Source organism: Hemitrygon akajei, chromosome 6, assembly GCF_048418815.1.
Source record: "Hemitrygon akajei chromosome 6, sHemAka1.3, whole genome shotgun sequence".
Classification (NCBI taxonomy): Eukaryota; Metazoa; Chordata; class Chondrichthyes; order Myliobatiformes; family Dasyatidae; genus Hemitrygon; species Hemitrygon akajei.
This window is the reverse complement of record NC_133129.1, coordinates 161,312,431-161,337,305: the sequence shown is the minus strand read 5'-3', so window position 1 is coordinate 161,337,305 and position 24,875 is coordinate 161,312,431. Positions and strand designations below refer to the sequence as shown.

At 37.3% G+C, this 24,875-nt stretch overlaps 1 protein-coding gene across 2 annotated transcripts in view; it reads right to left on the bottom strand.

Annotated features, from left to right (window-relative positions):
* Positions 1-24,875, bottom strand: part of ttc17 (tetratricopeptide repeat domain 17) — a 78,374-nt gene that overhangs the window by 2,115 nt on the left and 51,384 nt on the right. For both annotated transcript variants that reach the window (XM_073049667.1, XM_073049666.1), the window contains exons 18-23: positions 19,492-19,745; positions 16,111-16,288; positions 15,525-15,645; positions 7,111-7,270; positions 4,465-4,548; positions 3,644-3,763 (exon numbers count right to left, since the gene is read on the bottom strand). In XM_073049667.1, coding sequence (XP_072905768.1) covers positions 3,644-3,763; positions 4,465-4,548; positions 7,111-7,270; positions 15,525-15,645; positions 16,111-16,288; positions 19,492-19,745 — 917 coding nt within the window. The remainder of the gene's footprint in view (positions 1-3,643; positions 3,764-4,464; positions 4,549-7,110; positions 7,271-15,524; positions 15,646-16,110; positions 16,289-19,491; positions 19,746-24,875) is intronic.

Genomic DNA, 24,875 nt, shown 5'->3' with positions numbered 1-24,875 from the left:
AAAAAACAATACATTTAAAAGGATCAACACAGCTCTATTTATATACTACCTTTCATGTCAATTTCAGACTAACCCAGCACGGTGAAACATTCAAGTACAGTAACCATATTAATGCAAGAAGAGAAACTATGAGGTTTAAGGTCAGGTTACTTCTTCACAATTGGGATCACCAAGTAATCTGCAAACTTTAAGGAGGCAGGTTCAAAAAATAATGTACCAAAATTTAGTAATGCTGATTAAAAACTAAAGATGCTTCATTTAGCTAATTATAGAACCATGAATAAAGAAATAACAATAGTTTCATTTCATATATATATTATGTAATTCTATTGTTTGACACAATTAAATGCTTTCTATTAACATTTTAGAATGGCATCAGCTTCTCCTTGCCACATCTCCTCCTCCTCCTCTCACTTTTGAAAGCTTAGTGACATAGTGATAGGCAATTAGGTGTGATGGTCATTTGGGTGCAACAATGGCATTACAGAATTCGAAAAGCTTTATATGTTGATGAAAACCATTTTGGTCATCAAAAATGTCCAGGCCTTTGGAGCTCACAGTTTACATTTGCCAAAACCACATGCAGATTAGGCAGTAACATAAGCAACATCTCACCACTGCATCCAGCTACTCCCAGACTCCTCCTCCTGTGCCAACTCTACTATATAAAAGAGTAAGGAATCCTTGCCATATGACAACAGTCTCATCAAAATGTTAAACTTCCTGAAGCACTGATCATTCTTCCCCCTTCCCCAGATTCATTATTTGCATCTTAAATCCTGGTTTATTTAGTAAATTATAAACACAAGATATTCTGCAGATGCTGGAATTCAGGAGTTATGTTCACAAAATGCTGGAGGAATTCAGCAAGTCAGGCAGCATCTGTGGGGGAAGGGAATAAACAGTCGATGATTCAGTATGAAGTATCGACTGTTTATTCTCTTCCATAGTCCCTCCAGCATTTTGTGTGTTTTGTAAATCGGTTTATTATTGTCACATGTGCCAAGGTACACCGAAAAAATTTGCTTTGCATACCATTCATTACAACAGTGCATTGAGGCAGTATAAGGCAAGTATGAGCAAGTATTTACTGTACACAACAGCAATAGTGTTTATGCTCCGTCTAAGCCTTCTCATCCTCCTGTTCGGTTATTCCAATGAACATGTTCCTTTCTTCATTGTGCTTCCTTTTGTAAGCATCTATGCAGTCTGCCTCAATCACAGTCTATGAACATGAATTCTGTAACTTTAAGTACTATTTGAAGAAGCCTCTTCTGAATTCCTATTGAAATTATTAGCAACAATCATAGTACCCCAAATCCCTCCCTACAATTCCCCTTACAATCATCAATTAAAATCTTGAAGACCATCAGACCACTCTTTAGTTTTTCCTTTTCCAGAAAATGAAGCACAAGACAATTCAATTATTTTTAATGATGTTTATATTTTAACAATCCTCCTTTTAGGCCACTGGTCTCCTCTGGACTCATCTTGACTCTTAACCTTCTCCCACCTAACATCCCATGTCTTTTCACCACTTTATAGGGCCTCTTTAGTTCTCATTTCCTTTGATTCGATGCCTCCTCTTACGTTACAGCCAATTCTATTGTCTTCAGGAATACAGCCTGTCATAAAAGATCCATTGTCGATGTTCATTATTAGGATCAGTGCTGAAGCTGAGGCTGACAAAGCAACACCAGCAGAGACAGAGGATTCTTCAGGTCTATAAATATGGTCTATGACGTACTTGTAAAAGCTGGCCCCTGATTAAATCCCACCCGCAAGCAACAAGCTGTCTTTCCCATTTCTCCAGGCCTGGGGCCAAGAATGTAAAACAAATTTGAAGGTACCTCAGTTGGCTCTGCACACAATAAATCATGTGACCCATGCTGCACAACTGCAAATGAGAAATAATTTGTCAGGATTTTTGCCGACTGGAATAATGTAGCTGGTAGACAGACTTTTGTTTTCTAGGATGTGCCTTGTGCATCAGTGATTTGATTGAGTCCACCTTAATAAGAGTGTAGCTTTACCCTTTTTTATTGGCAAGAAATATGACACAAATTCAGAATTACAAACTTCCGTTGGCTCCTCTAAATGGAGAGTCAATGTATGCTCTAGTTCCACTCTTAAGCAGTGGGGTTGCATTACTTAATTTGCGACAACATTTTATTTTCAATTTTCTTATAACTCTAACAATTAGATTAACCTAAATACTCACCTCCACCCTCACAATTTCTCTGTCAAAGAGAAAAGTCCTTTTTCTTTGGTAAGGCACTCCTGCTTTTTCTGTAAACCTCTGCATATCTTTATGTATTTCTCTCACTCCTTTTTGAAAGGTAATTGCATCTGCTCCCAACAATCTTTCAGTCAGTCTAATGAGGATTATTTTTCATATAATCTCCTTGCACTCACATTAAATCTGCATTCTTTAGTTTATACTGTCTCTCCTCAGTCCTCCTCCCAAAATGATTTTAATAAGTCCAATGTCTTGGCTGGTCCAGGAATCTGTTAGTATTCTCATAATAAATTTTTGAGCTTCTTGTCACCCATAAAGTTTAAATTATTTTCCACATTCATAAATCCTGGCCACAAAGATGACTGCGGTCTTGGGAGAAGCAAACAAATTCTCAAAGAACTCTAATGGGTTTTACTACTGGGTTGATTAATGACAAAAATTGAAGAAACAGAAGGCAAATTCAGTCATGGAGATATGTTTGGTTCACTTGTTACTTAACATAAGGCAGAAATTAACAAAGTAAACTAACGGATATTAAAAGGTGTCTGTCACACCAGGTCATGGTGAAGTTATACCTGGAATAATGTGTATTGTTCAACATGATGCAACACATGGAGTCATTACAGAATACAGAGAACGTTAATTAGGATTATTAATGATATTAAGGATGGTCCCAATAAAGGGATTGGGTAAAGTTTTCTACTCCTGCTTTTCTTTCTTTATCAAAAAATAAACAGATGCAACAGAGAAGATAAAACTTTTGTCAGATACTTGGCATGTTACAGAAATAAAAACAGTTACATGATAAGCATGGGTGAGGGATGAGATGGGACAAGGTTGAGTATCGTGAAAAAATTAGGACACATCTGCCACATTAAGATGAGCACAATAATGCAGAAGGATTGTAAGGAAGGCCAAAAATTAAATTCCACAACAGGTTGGAATTGCACTGTGTTTAGTGCACAGCTCATGCAATGTGAAGGTAATTACTAGATTTGGAATTGTGCTCCTCAGCTTCCGCATCCTTTGCAAACAAATCCTAAGCAAATTTTATTTTTATTCAAGTGAAAGGAAAACAACGTCTCAATACTGCAGCTTGTACTCATGCATTTCCCACCAAAGACACCCACTGATGTGTGGTGGGCAAACCAGCATTATAAAGGTTTGTGTCAAGTCTGCACAAAATGCAGCAAGAGTGAAATCAAGTACATCTGTAAACATACCTGACCGATTTTCTAATTTTACTGCAAATGCACTGGCTTAGCAGCAATCCTACGTATGTATTGGACCATTGTAAAAACATTTATTCACAAAAGGATCATCTGTCTCACTGACCCAGGTTACATTAACCTCAAATTAAAGCTTGACCTTTTTCATTAGGTCATGCTAGAAGCCAATTCTCACCTTCATGTGGTAAGGAGCGAAATGTAGTGCTTGACGTAGACAATCAATAGCTTTTTTCCCTTGACCTTTAACCCTCCAATAGAGTGCTGCCATACTTGTAATTACCCAGGATGTTTGATTCTATAAAAATGATCAAAAAAATTAATTGACATAACTTGAAAAGTTTTACATTCTAGTAATGTTCATTTTCACAGAAAACATTATTTTTCATTAGATTTCGTCCCTATTAATAATATTTATATTTCTATGCTAAGTTCAGATTGAACTGCATATCACTGGCTTAAAAAGAATATTCACAGCTGTTAACAAAGCACGCATACAAGGAGTGTGAGCTAGTATAACCTTGTAATGGGTCACAAAGAGATCTGCAAGAATGGACATGATGATTTGCTCTTAAGCTTTCATCTTACAGAACTTACGGTGGCAAGAAGTTTTGGATCTCCTATCACAAATGACTCTGTTATAAGCTGTAGATTCTAACCCATGTTCCATTTTATTTTATGGTTCAATATATACACAGGCAGGTTAAATCAATCACTACTTTGTAGACAGAAATTAAAAAAAACCTTCCTTTTTGGCAATAGTTAGAGAATGCAATGATCTGTTACCATGGAGTGCTGAATAGCAGTAAAGATCAGTAATTTATTTCTGCACAATACATCTTGATTTTCCTACACTAAATTCCATATTTAACATGCATCTTAAATTGTTTCCATGATCAATTCTATACTTCATAAGATATATAACTGCAACTGACATTTGAATGTGCCACTTTGACTTTTAGAACTATAGCCCACATAAAATTATATCCAGCAACTCACTTTTTCTAATTCTTTGGCTATTCGTGTTCCAACCTGCTCAAAAGGTTGAGGTGGATACTTTCCTTTGCCCAGGTTTTGTAAAGCCTATTGGGAAGCAAACAATTTAAATTAATGCAAACAGTTTAAATTAATGTAAAATTGCACTTTCTCTCAATACACATTTTCTACTTTTGTTAAGTTCATGTCCTGTGATTGGTAATCCTGTTGATGAAAAAGAGGTTCCTTTTTCATTCTAAAATCTCTTAAATTTCCCATGTCTTCTATACTTGAAATTATGTAGACTTTACAAAACAATCTAAAATTTTAACCATATTCAAGATATGAATACTAAAATTGTAAATGAAGGTCAAGCCTGAAGGGAAAATAGTACATTTACTATACTTGCTATACTTGTAATATTTATTCTGGTTAATTGCGACCTTGGTTAATTGGGCAGTCACTTATTTGAAACAACTCTCGAAGAACAAAAACAGCCGGGATTCCGTTCCTTTACTTCGGACACTATGCTACTTAATTTGGACAGGAAACTGTTGCCAAACAGTTTTTAACTAGTGTCAGTGGCTGCAGGGCTGTTAGACACTATACCATGCTGAGAGCGAACGGTTTTTAAATAGCATCACCTGCATGTGTTTTTGTTCAAAAAGCAAAAAGTTCTGGTGAGTAGTAAGCGGCAAGACAATTCAGAACTGTTTTGCTTACTGTGGTTTCAAGCATTCAGGCTTGGAGATGTCAGAAACAGCCAGGAGTGAAAAGAAATAGAGAAATGATTTCACCACTTCAACAAATTAGAAACTACAAAGAATTCAAAAGTGTCAACAATCATCTTGAATGTTACAATGAAAATGAAGATTTGGAGTACGTAATTGACGAAAGCATTGTTTGAAGGCAGTTCATTACCTGTACTAGGTGTCTGCACTGACTTTGCTCATTTACAGTCAAACAAAAGAACAAGGCAACATTCACTGTATGAATTCCTCTGTTGATAACTATTAGGAACTAATACAGCTTTATAGTACTGAAGTCATTTTGGCAATGTTCTACTGTGGTCTGTATTTTATTTAAATACATAATTTGTTACTCAGTTAAATGTAGTTTGTTTTTTGTTTATTGTCTTTTTAACTATTTCCATGAAACTTCAGCTAATTGGCTACTTAATTGGCTCAAAATCTACTGGCCCTAATGTGATCCAATTAACTGGAATCCCCTGTATTAAATTTCATGTTAAGTGACAAATTTTAATGACTAAATAATTATCTTAATATAACCTGTACAACTGCAATACAGTCCATGGTAGAAACAACTTCATGAAGTATTAAATCTCATACTCCCTCTATCATTGTACCTAAAGTATCCAAACAACTAGCACTTCACAAGACATCTATGCAGAGATTTCAAAACATCTGCAAAATGTGTTTCCAGACTTCTGTTTTACTCGTGCATAGATCTGTCCAGTTTAAAACTTTAAAATCAGACAAAAATGCAAACTTTAAACAAGGCCGAGTAGAATAATACATTGAAAGAAACATTTTATTAACTGTCAACATCCCTTGAATCCAAACATCTACATTTCTAAATGATTTCTACATTTGAATTAATTTTGTTAACCCACAATACAAGGTACTTGCCGTTGTGGTTAGATGTTAGATTGAATTACCCTGGACTAAGTACACTGCCCAGACTTGATGCATGCAGTACTCATCCACATGGATTAACTCTTTCCAGATGTGGAATACAAGTCAAGCTAATCCATCACACCCAAAAAGGATCTGAGCTGTGGGCAGCCTCTGAAAGCATATCCTGTGGCCACTTCACTGGAATGTACTGATACTCTTTGACAGATCACAACTGCCATGTGTTTCTGAACAATCTTTAAATCCCTAATGATTAGAGATGTTTAAGATTGCTTAGAGATACAAATTTATTAATAAATGTTATGTATTAAAATACCCCTTTGGCAGACTGTTGGGATCAAGGATAATTTGCTTTCATTATGGTTCTTCAGGTCTGAGATGCCAATGAAATAAATGCAAATAACTCCAGCACCTGCATTCTTCCTTATGGAATAAAAGCTGATAGGCTGAATGTATCACCACCCTCACCTGAATCCACCTATCACCTGCCAACTCTTGTTCTACCTCTTCCCTCCATCTTTTTGTACAGGCTATCTCTCCTCTTTCCTTCCAGTAGGGATGAAGAATCTCAACCCAAAATGTTGACTATTGATTTCCCTCCTGCCTGACCCACTGAGTTCCTCCAGCTTCTTTGTGTGAGGCTGGATGCCAAGTATGGTCGGTCATCTCCAGCAGGAGAGTGTTCAGTTGTCCAGTGCCACTGCAGAAAGTGAAACGTCAGTTCTGTATTTCTACATGGAAGCCCAAGCCACACTGGAGACAAAGTGGTTGAAAGACAGGTTCTGTGCAGAGCCAGTTCTTGGTGAGCACTATTTGCAGCACTGGAAATTGGCCACATTAGGCTCTTTGCAGTATAGAATGAGAGTAATTCTCTCATTACTCTCTGTAGTGTAATGTCATAGTTGATTAACACAGCACTTGAAAACCATTGTTAATTCAACACTTCTAATAAAATCAGGAAGAAAGTGCATTTTGAGAGCTTCAAGACAGAACCTGCTCCTGCAATTCAGCATACCTCCTTCAGTTGCTTTTCTCCAGTATAATGTATACTGAGTCGACTTGCCACACCATATAAATGATCCAAGGTGTGCATGCTGGCATGGAGGTTAGCATTACAAACTGGTTCCACAGCTGGCTCTTGCAGGGATGTGGCAAAGTCAATATGTTCTGTAATGCTAAGAAGAAATTTTTAAAAAAATCATATTTTAAAAAACAACCAAATCAATGGAATTTGTATTTGTGCTGCATAATGCTTCTTCAATAGTGTGGTGAAATGTAGCAAATTGTAAAGCATCACTGCTATATTAGTTCTGTACCAAAAATGTATTACGATTAGTTCTTTTTTTCATTAATATCTGAACAAAGGAGGTTTCAATATTCTAGTATATCCTGTAAGCAGAACTAAGTCTGTTTATTTTGTGTAAAAAGAGATTGGTACATCATTTTATTTTACAGCATGGAAGGAAGAAATTCTATTTAGTCTTAATTATATCCACTCTTTTGCTCTCTCCCTACCATTAATTTCCTTCTAATATTTGACTTTTTTAAGTTTCCCATTGCATTTACATTCACCACCTTAATCTGCAGTTCATTCCAAGTTTTAACCACTTGTTGCATAAAATAGAGACAAAGTGGCCAAAAGTTTCTTCTAAAATCTCTGTCCGCTGGTCATTGTCAATTGTTCCTTTTAGTTTAATCCCTCTCAAAATCTTTCATGATTTTCAAAACTTTAATCAAAATATTTCCATCTTGAGAATAACCACCCAAATTCTCCTGTAGATCTACAACCTTTGAACCCTAGAACAATTTTAGTCAATCTGCACTGTTACTTCTCTTCTTGACTTTTCTAAATTGTGGTGCTCCGATTGACATCCAATACTTCAGGCATAGCTGTAATGGTATATGGCTTTATCATAACCTAAGCTTTTGTAGTCTATGTCTCTATTCATAAGAGGATGCAATAATTTGCATTGGTCTACATCAATAAAATCTTTAATGATTATAAAAAGACTCAAATTACTAGCATCTTTTGTAGGTAAGGTTAATAATTTTATCTTAATGCTTATTTTCCACATCCTCTCTCTTAACATCTAAAGTTTAGGATACATAAAAGTGGATCAAATACTTTATTTATAACTAAACCACTAAGAGAGTTAAAAGCATACATTAGAAATGAACAAATTTTACCTCCTTCACAACAAAAATTACATAGCTGTGCATCCTGCTAATGCGTTGTGCTACAGATTTGAGTAACTCAGCATGGATGAGTTGGGATGAAGGGCCTATTACTGTGATGTCATTTTATATAAAGTGGCTTAGTACCAGACAACAAGACTAAGTCAATGGCAAATTTCCATATTCTTAATTTTAAAAGTTACAGTAGTTGTGTCAATATAGAAATTAATTGGGAGGGAACAATGTTGTGCAGTATATTAGATAGAAGAGGTAAGTAATTTTAAAAAATCAAATAACACAACCGGGTTTGAACAGCAAAGGTATGTTAAGTACATCTCATCAGGATTTTCTCACTACCCCCAAAATTAACCAGTTTTCATACAAAGACAAAACATAGTAATTTATTATTATAGTGTTTTTAAAAAAATTTACATCTGAATTATCCACCTCAGATGCATTGGTCAACAAACTAACTTCAGGTTGCATAAAAAGTGAAATTTAAAGTGAAAAAAACTGTAATAGCTGCTTACAGAAAATACAAATACAAATAAATGCTTATTCACAGTTTAATGAATTATCTATCACTTTATTTTATTTTAGTTATTTTGGATAAGGTAACAGCCATTGATAAACTAGAACTGAAAATAGGCCTTGGTATTTAAAGCCTATCAGCCCAAGTTGAGTTGTTAAAAGGCGGTGGATTGAAAATATTAATCCTTTGTTCAAGAAAGGCAATAGAGATACTCCTGGGAATTATAGACCAGTGAGTCTTACATCAATTGTGAGCAAAGTATTGAAGAGTAATTTTAGAAACAGTGTTTATGAGCATTTGGAGAAACATAGTCTGATTAGAGATAGTCAGCATGGCTTCGTGAGGGGCTGGCTGTGCTTTACTGACCTGATTTTTGAGGAAGTGGCAAAACAAATGAAGGTAGAATGGTGAATGTAGTGTATACATATTTTAGTAAGATGTTCAACGAGGTTCCCCATAGTAGGTTCATTCAGAAAGTCCGGAGGCATGGGATTCAATGAAACCTGGCTGCATAGATCAGCCCTGACGAAGGGTCTCGGCCCGAAAAGTCGACAGTGCTTCTCCCTATAGATGCTGCCTGGCCTGCTGTGTTCCACCAGCATTTTGTGTGTGTTGTTTGCATAGATTTAAAATCGGCTTGCCCACTGAAGGTAGAGGGTTATAGTAAATAGAGCATATTTTTCCCCAGAGATTGGTGACCAGTGGTGTTCGACAGGGATCTGTTCTGGGACTACAGCTCTCAGCGATTTTTATAAATGACTTGGGTGAGGAAATGGAAGGATGGGTTAGTTATTTTAGAAGACACTAAGGTTGGTTGTTTCGTAGATAGTGTAGAAGGCTGTCATAGGTTACAAAGGGACATTGATAGGATGCAGAGCTGGGCTGAGAAATGGCGGAGAGTGTTCAATCTGGAATATGAAGTGATTCATCTTGGAAGATCAAACAAAGCAGGATACAGGTTAATGGTAGGACTTGGAAGTGTTGAGAAACAGAGGGATCTTGGGGTTCTCATCCACAGATCCCTCAAAGTTACAGCACAAATTGGTGGAGTGGCTTATGAAGGTATTGATGTGTTGGCCTTCAACAGTTGGGTAGATTGAGTTCAAGGTAATATTGCAATTTAGAGTATTGTATTCAGTTCTGGTCACTTCAATATAGGATGGTTATGTAAGTTTTAGAGAAGGTCAAAGTAATTTTATTATCGATATATGTACAAACCCCATTTCCAGAAAAGTTGGGATATTTTCCAAAATGCAATAAAAACAAAAATCTGTGATATGTTAATTCACGTGAACCTTTATTTAACTGACAAAAGTACAAAGAAAAGATTTTCAATAGTTTTACTGACCAACTTAATTATATTTTGTTAATATACACAAATTTAGAATTTGATGGCTGCAACACACTCAACAAAAGTTGGGACAGAGGCATGTTTACCATTGTGTTACATCACCTTTCCTTTTAATAACACTTTTTAATCGTTTTGGAACTGAGGATACTAATTGTAGTAGAGTTGCAATTGGAAATTTTGTCCATTCATGCTTGATATAAGACTTCAGCTGCTCAACAGTCCGTGGTCTCCGTTGTCTGATTCTCCTCTTCATGATGCGTCATACATTTTCAATAGGAGATAGATCTGGACTGGCAGCAGGCCAGTCAAGCACACGCACTCTGTGTCTACAAAGCCACACTGTTGTAGCCCATGCAGAATGTGGTCTGGCATTGTCCTGCTGAAATAAGCATGGACGTTGCGGGAAGAGACGTCACCTTGATGGCAACATATGTCTCTCTAAAATCCTAATATACGCCTCAGAGTCAATGGTACCTTCACATACATGCAACTCACCCATGCCGTGGCACTGATGCACCCCCATACCATCACAGATGCTGGCTTTTGCACCTTTCGCTGATAACAATCAGGATGGTCGTTTTCATCTTTGGCACGGAGAACTCGACGCCCGTTTTTTTCTGAAAACTAGCTGAAATGTGGACTCATCTGACCACAGCACACGGTTCCAGTCTTTCCGTCCATCTGAGATGAGCTTGGGCCCAGAGATCTCACCGGCGTTTCTGCATAGAGTTGATGTATGGCTTCCTCCTTGGAATTTCCCCATGGGGATGAATAAAGTATCTATCTATCTATCTATCTAATACAGTTTCAAGTTGCATTTCTGGATGCAGCGATGAACTGTGTTAAGTGACAATGGTTTTCCGAAGTACTCCCGAGCCCAGGTGGCTATAATTGTCACAGTAGCATGATGGTTTCTTAGGCAGTGCCACCTGAGGGCTCGAAGATCACACGCATTCAACAGTGGTTTCCGACCTTGCCCTTTATGCACTGAGATGTCTCTGAATTCTCTGAATCTTTTCACAATATTATGTACTGTAGATGTTGAAAGACCTAAATTCTCTGCAATCGTGTTGGGAAATGTTCCTTTTGAACTGACTAACAATTCTCTCACGAATTTTGGCACAAAGGGGTGAGCCACGACCCATCCTTGCTTGCAAAGACTGAGCCTTTGATGGACGCTACTTTTATACCTAGTCATGATACCTCACCTGCTACCAATAAGCCTGCTTAATGTGGAGTTTTCCAAACCGATGTTACTTGAATATTCTATGCACTTTTCAATCTTATTTTAACTCTGTCCCAACTTTTGTTGAGTGTGTTGCAGCCATCAAATTCTAAATTTGTGTATATTTACAAAATACAATCAAGTTGGTCAGTAAAACTATTGAAAATCTCTTCTTTGTACATTTGTCAGTTAAATAAGGGTTCAGGTGAATTAACATATCACAGATTTTTGTTTTTATTGCATTTTGGAAAATATCCCAACTTTTCTGGAAATGGGGTTTGTACATATATCGATAATAAAATTATTTACAGGAAAATAAAGAAATTCAATAGAATTTATGAAAAATTATACATAAAGACTGACAAACACCAATGTGCAGAAACAAACTGTACAAATAATAAAAAGAGTAAATGAATAATACTGAGAACATAAGTTGTAGAGTCATTGAAAGTGAGTGGAGTTGTGCAGTCAGCTTACTGTTGAGGTGAGTGAAATTATCTGCATTGGTTCAACACCCTGATGGTCATAGAGAGAGATGTTGCTGTCAAATCTGTATTGACTGGAGTCTGCAAGTCAGGAAATTGCACAGGGAGGTATCAATGCCTAGGTCTTGGAGTTGAGTTTCAAGGGGATAAGAGTGTTGAATGCTGAGTCGTTGTCAATGAACAGCATTCTGATGTATGTATTTTCATTGTTCAAATGTTTCAGAGCAGAGTGAAGAGGCAATGAAAAGGTATCTGCTATTGACCTGTTATGACGATAGGCAAATTGGAGCAGATCCAAGTCACTCCTCAGGCAGGAGTTAATATACTTCATGACCAACCGCTCAAAGCACTTCATCGCAGTGGATTTAAGTGCTCCTGGTTGATAGCCAATGAGCTAGGCTATCAGGTTCTTTTTGGGCACTGGTAAGATTGAAGTCTACTTGAAGCAGATGGGTACCTCAAACTGCCGAAGTGAGAGGTTGAAGATGTCAGTAAACACTCCAGCCAGTTGATCAGTACAGGTCTTCAGTACTTGGCTAGGTACATCCTCTCCATGGGTTCACCCTCTTGAAGGATGCTCTCAAGTCGGCTGAAATCGCAAGGTCATTGGGGTGTGTGGAAGTTCATGTTCTGTCAGTCAAAGCAAACATAAAAGGCATTGAGCTCATCTGGGAGCAAAATTGTGTTGTTATATGCTTGGTTTTGTTTTGTAGGAGGTGATGGTATTCAAGCTCTGCCACAGTTGTCTGAGCATCCTTCTGAGCTTCAACTATGTTCTGGAATTGCCACTTTGCATGTGAGATGGCTTTCTGGAGATCTTAACCAGATGTCTTGTATTTTCCTGGATTGCCAGTCCTGAATGCCAGCAGTCCAGACTTCAGCAATCTTTTGGTTCACCTAGGACTTCTGGTTGCGGAAGATTCTGAATAATGTTGTGGGGATACACTCGTCCATGAGTGTCTTTATAAAGTTATGACAACAGTGGTGTATTCATTCAGGTCACCTGATGAGTCCTTGAGCATGCACCAGACCACCAACTTGAAGCAATCCTGAAATGAGGTTGAAGAATAGAATGGTAGTCATTCTGGATGTAGTGAAGCAGTGGTCAAGTGTGCTAGGTCCTCTAGAACTGCAAGGAATGTACTGATGACAGCTGGGCAGAGATTTCTTCAAGCTAGCCTAATTGAAGTCCCTGCCGATGATATGAAAGGCATCAGGGTTGGCTGTTTCTTGTTCATTAATTGTGGCACTCAGTACATCAAATGCTTGCTTGATGTCTGCCTTTGGTGATATGTAAACTGTGGTTAGGACCATGGAGGAGAACACTTCTGGCAAGTAAAATAGTCGGCACTTAATCATTAGATGTTCCAGGTTGGGAGAATAAGAGTGTGTCAAGACTGTTAAATCTGAGTACCATGAGGGGTTTATCATGAAGCAGGCACCTCCAGCTCTATCCTCCCCCGAATTATTTATTTATTTAGAGATACAGTGTAGAATAGGCCCTTATGTTCTTTTGAGATGCACAATTCACAATAACCAATTAACCTGCAAACCAGTGCATCTACCTGGAGAAAACCCATGGATTCCATGGAGAGGGCATACAAAGTTCTTATAGAGGATGCTGAGATTGAACTCCAAACTGTAATGGCATTGTGCTAATTGCTACACTCCTGTGGCACTCATCTGGTAGACTGAGAATTCCTTGAGCTAGAGCATGCTGCCCAGATGGTCAGGGGTGAGCCATGTCTCAGTGAAACAGAGATGCAACAACCCCTCATTTCCCTCTGCTACAGCAATCTTGCCCTTAGGTCCTCTATCTTGCTCTCCAGTGACTACATCAGCCAGTAAAATGGTAGGGAGCAGGGGTCGTGTTCCCCAATGCTTCAGCCTCGCTTGAGGTCCATTCCTTCTGTGCTTTCTATGGCAGACATCCAGCCGCTTCAAGGTGCTGTACTTGTATTCCTGACAGTCAAGTTCGCCAAATCCTTTAGGAGATTGTAAAATAACTAGTGCATTTCTTAAAGGGAAATTACATGCTGCAGATTGGTGCGTTAGCAATTCAGAAGTTGTATATCTGGTAGTTTTGAGCTGTCTGCAAAATGTTACCATATATTGGAAGCACCATCTTTATTCTAGGGAAGATTTAACAGGATGCTCCTTGGATTAGAGAGCATGTCTTACAAGGATAGTCTGAGTGAGCTCAAGTTTTCCCTCTTAGGAGTGAAGGAGGATGACAAAAGTCTTGATAGAAGTATTCAAGATGAAAATCCTATGGTATTAGAAGAAAGAAACTGGCATGAATAGTGGAATGGCTGACAGGCAGGAGGCAGTGAAAGGGAATAAAAGTTGCCTTTTCTGGTTGGCTGCCAGTGTCTGGTGGTGATCATCGGGGGTCTGTATTGGGACCGTTATTTTTCACATTGTTGGTCAATGATTTGGATAACGGAATTGATGGCTTTGTGGCAAAGTTTGCGGATGATACGAAGATAGATGGAGGAATAGGTAGTACTGAGGAAGCAATGCGATTGACATATTGGAAGAATTGGCAAAAATGAGTAGCAGATGGAATTGTTGTTCGTCCTTCGGAGTTGAAGATGACCACAACTGCTGTCAGGTGGAATACAGTGTTGGGAAATGTATGATAATGCATTTTGGTAGAAACAACAATAATGTGGATTATTATCTAAATGGGGAGCAGGTTCACACATCAGAGGTGCAGAGGGACTTAGGAGTCCTCATACAAGACTCCCAGAAGGGTTGAGCCTGTGGCAAATGCAATGTTGGCATTTATTTCAAGAGGAATAGAACATAAAAGCAAGGAGATAATGCTGAGTCAGGCCCTAGGATGGATGTGGAGATGTTTCCTATGGTGGAAGTATCTAGAACTAGAGGGCAAAGCCTCAAAATTGAGGGGTGACCTTTTAGAACCGAAGGTATTTTTTAACCAGGGAGTAGTGTATCTGTGGAATGCTCTGTCACTGATTGTGGTGGAGGCCAAATCCACGGGTATATTTAAGGTAGAAGTTGATTGTTTCCTGATTGGTTAGGCCATCAAAGGATATGGTGAGAAGGCAGGTGTATGGGGTTGAGTGGGATCTGGGATCAGCCATGATGGAATGGTGGAGCAGACTCAAAGGGCCGAATGGCCTAATTCTGCTCTTTTGTCTTATGGTCTTATAAGAAGCATAGACTGAGTGGACAGCCAATGCCTTTATCCCAGGTTAATGTGAGAGGACGCGTTTTCAAGGTGATTGTTGGAAAGTACGGTGGGCAGAATCTCTGCTTTTTTAAGTGGATGGAAAGCAATGGTAGAGGCAGATGCATTAGAGTTATTTAAGAGATTCTTAGATAGGCACATGAATGAAAGAAAAATAGAAGGCTACATGGGAGGGAAGGGTTACATTGATCATGGAGTAGGTTAAGAGGTCGGCGCAGGTTTTGCGTTGAAGGTACTGTACTATGCTGCAGTTGGTTCTATTATCTGAGTTATAAAATTGCCAGTTCATATAACCAAAGCTTAAGAATTCCAAAAATTTTATCAATGCAATTAACGAACTATATTGCCTCTTAAGAAGTCAAATTATTTGCTCTTTTTTAAGGCTATATTAAATACAGCAGAGTGGGTATGGATTAAAGGAGAAGCAAAGGGATGCGAACTTACTCTATATTTTTAGTTGAAACGGCTAGCCACGTGCTTGCAACTGTTGTTAACTGCACTTTTCGGATTTTTAGACATTCATCAGGACTAGGCCATCCCAGTCTAGCATAATCTCTCCTCTTTCCTGTAAGGTACAATATTATTAAAACAACTAAATATGTAAGAACATATTACTAACTTCCTTAATTTTTGGATTAATGAAAGAACAATAATTCTGGAGTATTGTATCTCTAAAGGATGAAACCAATTCGCTTTCAAATTATAGTGGTACAATACTTTAAATTTAAAATAAATCTATAAAATTACTTCACCTGCTACTTTCAATCTAAGAATTTGTTTCAAATAAACTCCCACTTACTCTGATTAAAGCAGAGTTTAAAATTTTGGAATCTGAAGGCCATTGTAATAGGCAATGATCAAAAAAAAATTCAGCGAATATCAGTTCTTAATACGTTAACAAATAGACATCAACAATCTGTAACTTACTTTTGGATATCATCCATAAATAATTCATACTAATCATATGAAAATAAAACATCTGCAGGACAAATTAAACCAAATCCCAAACTTACATGATGCACCAATTTACCTTGTGGTCCTGGAGATGGTACTTTAGGCCCACTTATTTCAAATGCAGACTGGTAGTGGCCATCGCCTTCTTCATTTACCAAGTAATTCTCACTCTTATCATCATTTTGAGCAGTGTAATCCTGTGCATCTACGGTCTCCATCCTCGACCTCTTAACACGCTTAACTTGAACAGTAATCTTTTCCAAAAATGAGAGGACAGTTGTAAGTTTTAAAACCCGTATGGCACAAAGACAAAACATAGTTCAGTTCAATTGAAAATGCGATCTTTGTAAAAATCAATGGCAATGAATGTCTTTCTATTAATAGTGAGCAATGTTATAGCTAGAGACTTTAAAGAGAATGCCCAACAAAGATAACCCAACACCTGTGGCAAGTATGTTCCTTTTGAAAATGACTGCTGCTATCAGCCATCGTTCAAGGAAAATCCTACAAGCTGGCAGCTGTCTCTGGTCCACATTAAAGTATTTTTACAAAAAGAATAGCAAGAATGGAATATACAATCTTATGCCTAGAAACAGAAAATTATAGTATTAAGCAAAGTTTGCAGTATATATAAATAAGGATGAAAATGAATTGCCATAAATAAAGTTAAAAATAAGGTCTTTTTGAACTCCCAAATTTTTAAGTATTTGCAAAGGAATTACAAAAACCTGTATGGATTTTTTTAAGGTTCAAATAATTTGCTAAGCAGTAATCACAACCAAGGACACAATTAAAGACTCATTAAACAAAATACTGGATTTGAAATGCATTTTGTAATGTTAACAGTTAATGAATAGTTTGAATTCTCAGAAATTCAACTCATTTGCCTTTATTTTATTTATTTTATTAAAGGCAATGGCAAATAGCACCACTCTGTGGAGGAAAGCAAAATCACCAAGTGCAACAATGAGATTTCATTGTTAAATGGTATCAATTCAAAAATCCTTCAGTTGCTGCAAGTTTGACAGCAATTTAAGGATTTCTGGATTGATTGCATCAAATGTGTGAATGACAATATTTCATCAAAATCACTCCTGTAAAATCTGGACCTATTATTGCTGCATGCAATAATAATAATCAATACAGTGATGCTAAAGGGAGGACATGTGTCTCGAAATTCTGGTGACCCAGGTTTGATTCCCAGGACTGTATGAAGTGAGTTTACATGTGACTACCTTTGGTTTGTCCTGGATACTTTTGTTTCCTTTCAGATTCTCTCTTCATGGAAGAATGGGAGTGAGGAGGGGTGCTGCTTACTAGGCAAGCTGCAGAGAAAGAAGTAGGGGAATGGGATTGGTCTAAGAACTAGCATAGACCTGATGGGCCAAACGTTTCTTCTATGACTGAAAGCAATGTGAAAAATAATCAACCCCAGTATTTTGATGATAGATGCTACTACGGAAACAAAAAATGCACTTTCTTTCACACCTGTATGCCCTTCAACTGTAAATCTTAATGTCCAAAATAAGTTTGCAAAAGTAAGTCAGTTTGCTACTCCAAAGGAAAGATTAATTTTGCTCAATGAGCTGTCTTATCTTTTAATACCTTCATTGAATTTTGTATCTTAAGATCTCGGATTTCGTCAATGGACTAGTGACAGGATATTTGTCATTGTGCATTCAAGCATGATGACTGGCCAGCTGACATTAAAATATATACTGCATATTTTGAACATATGTAATTCTCAATTTATCAGAAATGGAAATCATGCATCTCCTTATCCTGGCAGGTTTTCTGCATCCAGAATAGTTTAATTACAGGTAATTTTTTTTTAACAAAACATGGATTCCTGAATAGCTAAGCATTTTTATCAAGTTCTAGCTGAACTGCCCATGAAGATGCTTGGTCTCTTACTGACATCACTCAATAGTGAGCTACTTCACCTTATCAAAGAAGCGAACAAGTAATTCAACAAAAAAAGTTATAGTGAATGATCAAATCTCAACACAAGTATGCACTCTTAAAATCTTTAATTGAACTCAATTGTAATGGTTCAAGTTGTTAGTTGTCTACAAAGTTTGAGGAAGTTTCATCTTTATGTACATTTCAGACAGGGATTTCCAAACTGGATTGATTTATCTTAATAACTGTTTTCAGCGATATTAAAAATGTGAATTTTAAAATAATAATGTAGATTCAAATATACAAACAAGTTTGAAATATTTGCAAAACAATTTACCAGGATAGTTTGATTACTTATGCATTAAATTGATCAAAAATATTTATATGAAGCCTTTCATGACTTCAGTGCCACTTAGTTACAGATGGCTGAAGAAAATAACCATATAACCATATAATAATTACAGCACAGAAACAGGCCATCTCGGCCCTTCTAGTCCGTGCCGAATGCTTACTCACACCTAGTCCCACCCACCTGCACTCAGCCCATAACCCTCCATTCCGTTCCTGTCCATATACCTATCCAATTTTTTTTTTAAATGACAAAATCGAAGCTGCCTCTATCACTTCTACTGGAAGCTCGTTCCACACAGCTACCACTCTCTGAGTAAAGATGTTACCCCTAAACTTTTGCCCCCTAACTCTCAACTCATGTCGTCTTGTTTGAATCTCCCCTACTCTCAATGGAAAAAGCCTATCCACGTCAACTCTATCTATCCCCCTCATAATTTTAAATACCTCTATCAAGTCTCCCCTCAACATTCTACGCTCCAAAGAATAAAAACCTAACTTATTCAATCTATCACACTTACATAAATAAATCACACTGTAATTGCAAAATTTTTGCTTACTCTTTTTTGCAAAGTAATATCAGCTGTCAAAAAGTTCAAGCAAATGTAAAACAGGTATAGATTTTGCAGTTGATTAAAAACTTTTGAAACATTGTAATAATCAAGAAGTTGAAGAATTAAGCCAAGGTACAAATAAGTCAAGTCGCTTTTATTGTCATTTCAACCATAACTGCTGATACAGTACACAGTAAAAATGAAACAAGGTTTCTCCAGGACTACATGAGACAACACAAAACTACATTAGACTTCAGACCTGCACGGGACTACATAAAGTGCACAAAACAGTGCAAGACAGTACAATAATAAACAAGACAATAGGCACAGTAAAGGGCAAATTACAATATAATAATAAATAATGTAAATGTAAACAATGTTTTAGCAGGAGCGGAGAAAGAAATGAGCAAAAATTGCAAAGGGAGTGGAGTGGTGTTCAGTTGAGAGAGAGGGAGAGAGCGTGTGTGTGTGTGTGCACGCGCACGTGCGCAAAGGATACTACTGTAAAGGAGAATAACTTGCCAAATGATTTGGGAAAGTATGACCAATTTGATATGAACTAAACTTATCTGCCAATACTAAAGACAAATAATTACAGGAAACACTACCATGACAACAATCAAAATTCCCCTTTTGACAGAACTATTACTTACCCATTCAACTTCATCATCATTATCTTCACAATCTCCAAAACAGGATCCAGGCACTCCATCCTGAACACTTTTCTTTAAAACCCGAATACCTTGTAGATCTACTCGATGACCTTTAGCTTCAAACGCTCCTTCAAAAGCTCCCAAAAGGTCTTTTTCTGTGGGCCATGTACTATCAAAATCTTCAGCTGCAGCAGATGGATTTTCATCAGACTCCAATGTTTTTGAAATTTCTTGTTCGTTAGTGCTGTTGTTTTCTGCCATGTTACAAACAGTAATATGTTAACATAGAACATAGACAAGCTAAGGATTAGGTTCAAGATGCAGAAAGGTAACAATACCCTAAAAGAAAGCTAACATGCTTCATGCATTGTTTAACACAATGATATGACAGTGCTCCACTGTTATAGCCAAGCAGAGATACACACTTAAGTTGGTACTAGCTTGATCATTATCTCAACATTGACACAAAAATTAGTTATTGCATAAGACCAAATGGCAATTAGCTGGAATATTGTATTGTGTTTAAGGTGTATACAAGCTGATATTACTGTAGTGTTAGTCAAGTGTCCCAATTCCAAATGTGGATCTGCTTTATGAATTATTTCAGTCCACTTTGCAGAATGTCATGTATATTGAAAAAGTTCCTTTCAATTTGACAGGAGCACATATTTCCAAGAGAGCAGAATCTTGCGCAACTGTGCTTTCTTGAACCAATCACAAATATTATAATCTAATACCTTGTCTGAATTGTATGCCCAAAATTAAACTGTTCTCATTGGGATCCAGATGAGAGTTCTGAGATTGATCCCTTTCAAAATTGTATCTCATAGATAATCACATCTTGTCAAATTGTGATGAGCCAGTTGTCTCCATGAAAGCACCAATGAGAATGTTGTTTTTGCATGAGTCAGTTGTTCCATTTGCAGCATTCTTGCCCAAGTTGGATGATGATCTGTGGAAGATGCAGAATCTAGGTCTGTGTCTTGACATGGCAGGGAGCACTGCAACCGTCAGCTGCCATTATTTGGAGGAAAACTTAAGGGGAGGCACTACTTGAAGAGCAAAGGATAAGCTTTTAATGCCTCTATCAAACTTTAGTACTTAAACAGTACTTGCAAAAACAAAATACCATACTGGTATCTGTAGAATCTTGCAATGTTTGAATTGGTGTTTGTCTATAATCAAGGAAAACTTTTGGAAGAGATGGTGTAGCTAAAAACTCCAGAAGCAAAGATGAAGATAGAATGTGCCACGGCAATACAAAAAACATTGCCTAATTCTGGTCATCCCAATGTTGCTACAATAAGGTAGGGCATAAGGATCTGGGAAGGATTGTGGAGGAAGGAAAGTCTTAATTGAACAGTTCACATTTGGAAGATGTCAGACAGATGGCCATGGACCTAAAGAAGAAATGGATTCTGGAGACAGACTGCCAGTTTGCAAGAATGAGGTTCAGAGTCATGACAGCAAATTTGCAAAGGGAGGTAGTCCTACAGGAAAAGAAATTATTTTAAACCCCAGGAGGTCCAAGACAGGTAAGTGTTGGGTCAGTGACTCTGCCAATGTAAGTATGAGAAAGAAGGAGGTTGCTTCATTGATAAGGAAGAAAATCGAATAATAAATGTTTGGTAGAAAATCTTTAAAATGAAGAAAGTTCAGGATTAGATTATAGCAAATGCGATGGAAGTTTATCCAAACAGGCTTGGGTAAGGGAAGGATGTTGCAAGCAGCTGAACAGCCAATCACGATATTAGTACAAAGTCGTCTAGAAACAGGGTGGATGGGAGAGGAGTGCATAATATGATCAAGAGGACGAGCTTAAAATTGTGATTGGTAGGATGTCATGGAAAAACTAAGACAAGTGGGGAAAAAGGTTAGTGTTTAAAGTTAGAATTCCAGAATTATGTAGGGGGTAATGACCAATTTTTGTCAAAGGAAGATCAGAACATAGCAGCAGGAGTAGAGCATCAAACCTGCCCCACTATTTAATATGAAAGTGAATGATCTACGCTGGCCTCAACAACTCTTCTGTTCAATTCTCCACAATCTTCATTCCTCAATCAACAACTCTTCTGTTCATTTCTCCATAACCTTCATTCCTCAATCTATCAAATATTTATTCACCTCTACTTTACATACTTCAAATGAGCCAGCTTCCATCGCCCACCAGCGCAAAGAATTTCACAGATTCACCACTCTAAGAAGAAATTTCTATGTATTTCAGTTTTAAATGATAAGCTTCTTTTCTTGTAGTTACATCCCATTGATTGTAACTCTCCCACTAGTAAAAACATTCCAGCGTCTACACTGACAAACTACCTTGTATGTTTGAAACAATCATGCTTAATTTATCCAAGTTTGAAGGAGCACAGGCCAAAATTATTTAGTGTCTCCTAGAAGGACAACCCTCTCATCCTGGTGGATGTTACAAATGAGGAATGAAAAATTCATAAAACAAGTTATTTGGCAGAATATGCTTTCCTGATGAATAATAATTTCATTCAATAGCAAAACATACACGAGAGATGAATAACTTACTCTTGAGACTAGTAAGAAACTGAATGGGAAATTCATTGATGCACCATCAAATATAATTTAACCCTAGAACATCAACACTGAAACTTGTTTTTCCCTTAATAGCTGTTGACAGTGTTAGAAAAGTATCGCCTCCCCAGCAGATAACCTGATGTGCAAATTCTTCAAATATACTGTGCTGAATGAGAAACTGAATTCATTCTTTGCTTCTTATTAGCAAGCATGCTGTCAGATTTGATCCTGTGCAATGAGGAAGGGTTAATTAATAATCTGGTAGTTAAGGGGGCTTCAGGGAACATTACAGTATATGATAAAATTTGTCCAATGATTTAAAGTGATTTTGTTCAATCTGAAGTCTGAGTCATAACACTAAAAAGGCAAACTATGAAGGAATGAGATGAACTGGAAATCTACACTAAAAGGTACGGTAACAAAAATATTACATTAAAAGATTAGCACACAGTCTGCAACAAATCTATTTCCCTTTAAAGTACAGACTGTCCCTGGGTTACAAATGCCTGACTTACGGACATCTGTACATATAAATAGCTCCCATATTATCAAAAGTCCCCACGTACACCCATACGTGTTCATTCCTACAAATGGTAGAACTTCCATTCTTTCTCTCCACTTTTAGTAATTGCTCTTATCAGTCTTAAATGCTTTTGACCTCATTCATTTCAATACTGTGGATGCAGGGTTACCATTTCAAGTAATTTTTTACATTTGCCAATCTACAGACAAAATTGACTAATGAAATATCTGTAAATACCCAGAATCTGTTCAATACCCAGGAACAGCTAAGTAGACAAGTGGTTCAGCCATGGCTATCTAATAATAGTATTAGATCAAATGGAAGGCCAAAGAAGCAGCTAAAAAGTACAGTAATCTTATGGATCAGGAAAATCTCAGAAATTAACAAAGGAGGCCCAAAACATTGATAAGGAAAAAGGTAAAATATGAGTGTAATCTAGTAACATGCATAAGAGTTGTAAAAAGGAAAAGATGAGCTTACATGGGTCCCTTATAGACTGATATAGGAGACATTATACTGAGGTATAAAGATATGTAGAGAAAGTGAAAAGAAAGATGTGTTGTGTCCATTTTCAAAGCAAGATGCAGAAATTCTTCTGGAAACTGCAGAATAACAGGTCTGAAAAGGATAAGGAGCAGAGTGACATTAACACTGAAAAGGTATTAGGGAACAAATGGGGCTAAAAGCCAGAAGATCCAACAACTACATCCAAAGAAATCAAATGTGATGATGAATCAGCATACAGGAGGGAGACTGAAAATCTGAATGTTGTCATGTCAACAACTTCTTACTCAATGTCAGCAAGACCAAGGAACTGACTTTAGAAGAGGGAAACCAAAGGTCCATGAACCAGTCCTTGTAAGAGGATCAGAGGGGGAAGAGGGTTAGCAACTTTAAATTTCTGGGTGTTACTATTTCAGGGGACCTGACCTGGGCCCAATATGTAAGCGCAATTCTGATGAAAACGCTGCAGCAATTCTACTGTCTTAGGAGTCTGCTGAGATTCGGCATGACATCTAAAACTTTGCAAACTTCTATAGATGTGTAGTGGAGAGTATATTGACTGGCTCCATCATGCCCTGTTATAGAAACACCAATGCCTTTGAATGGAAAATCCTACAAAACATAATGGATTTGGCCCAATACATCACAGTTAAAGTCCTCCCACCCATTGAGCATGTTTACATGAAACACTGTTGTAGGAAAGCAGCATCCATCATCAGAGATCCCACCATCCAGGTCATGCTCTCTTCTCACCGCTGCCATCAGCTAGAAAGTACAAGAGCCTCAGGACTCACACCACCAGGTTCAAGAACAGTTACTACCACTCAACCATCAGGCTCTTGAATAGAAGGGGATAATTACACTCACTTCGCCATCATTGAAATGTTCCTACAACCAATGATCTCACTTTAAGGACTCTTTATCTCATATTCTCATTATTTATTGCTATTTATATTTGCATGTGCACAGTTTGTCGCCTTTTGCATTCTGGTTGATCTTTCAATGATCCTGTTATAGTTACTATTCAATAGATTTGCTGAGAAACGCAACAGGAAACTAAATCACAGGGTTGTAAATGGTGACATACATGTACTTTGAATTTTAAAGCTACTGTATATGGATATAGTGGATGTGCTGGCTGTTATCCTCAAATGCTACAACAAAACAGGGCTCACATATTGGAAGATGGTAAAGCACCCCCAAAGAGAGGAAACTCCAGACTCTGGTGGGGAAACATCAGTCATACAAAAATCTTATGAATTGTTATTAAGAAGGTAGTTACAAAGCACTGAGCAAATGATAAAAGAATTATGTAGAGTCAATATAGATTTATGAAAAAAACTGACAAATCAAATGCTTTTATTTTTAACTAACAGAACAATGAAGTGGATATCCAGGCCTAGAGGTTAATTCTTGTTCTAATTTTCATGTATTCTGGTGTATTTGGATTTTAACAAAATGTCAATAATGTACCAGGCAAAACATTATTGAAAAAAATAAAAGCACAAAGGTAATAGACAGGCATGGATTGGTAGACAGTAGGAGATTGGACTTGACAGAATGGATGAGGGAAGATATTTTCACTTGCAAGAGTAGCTAGAAATACAGGACATATTTTTAAAGTAAGTTACCCACTTCAGACACAAGAGTAGGTGATTTTTTCCCCCTCTCTCAATGGGTCTTAGGAGCTCACTTTCACAAAGGCAGTGGAAGCAATGTATTTGAATATTTTTAAGAAAAAAGGTATATATATTCTTGAATAGCAAGGTTGTGAAAGGTTACCTTTACTAGCAGCAATGCAGGGTTGAGG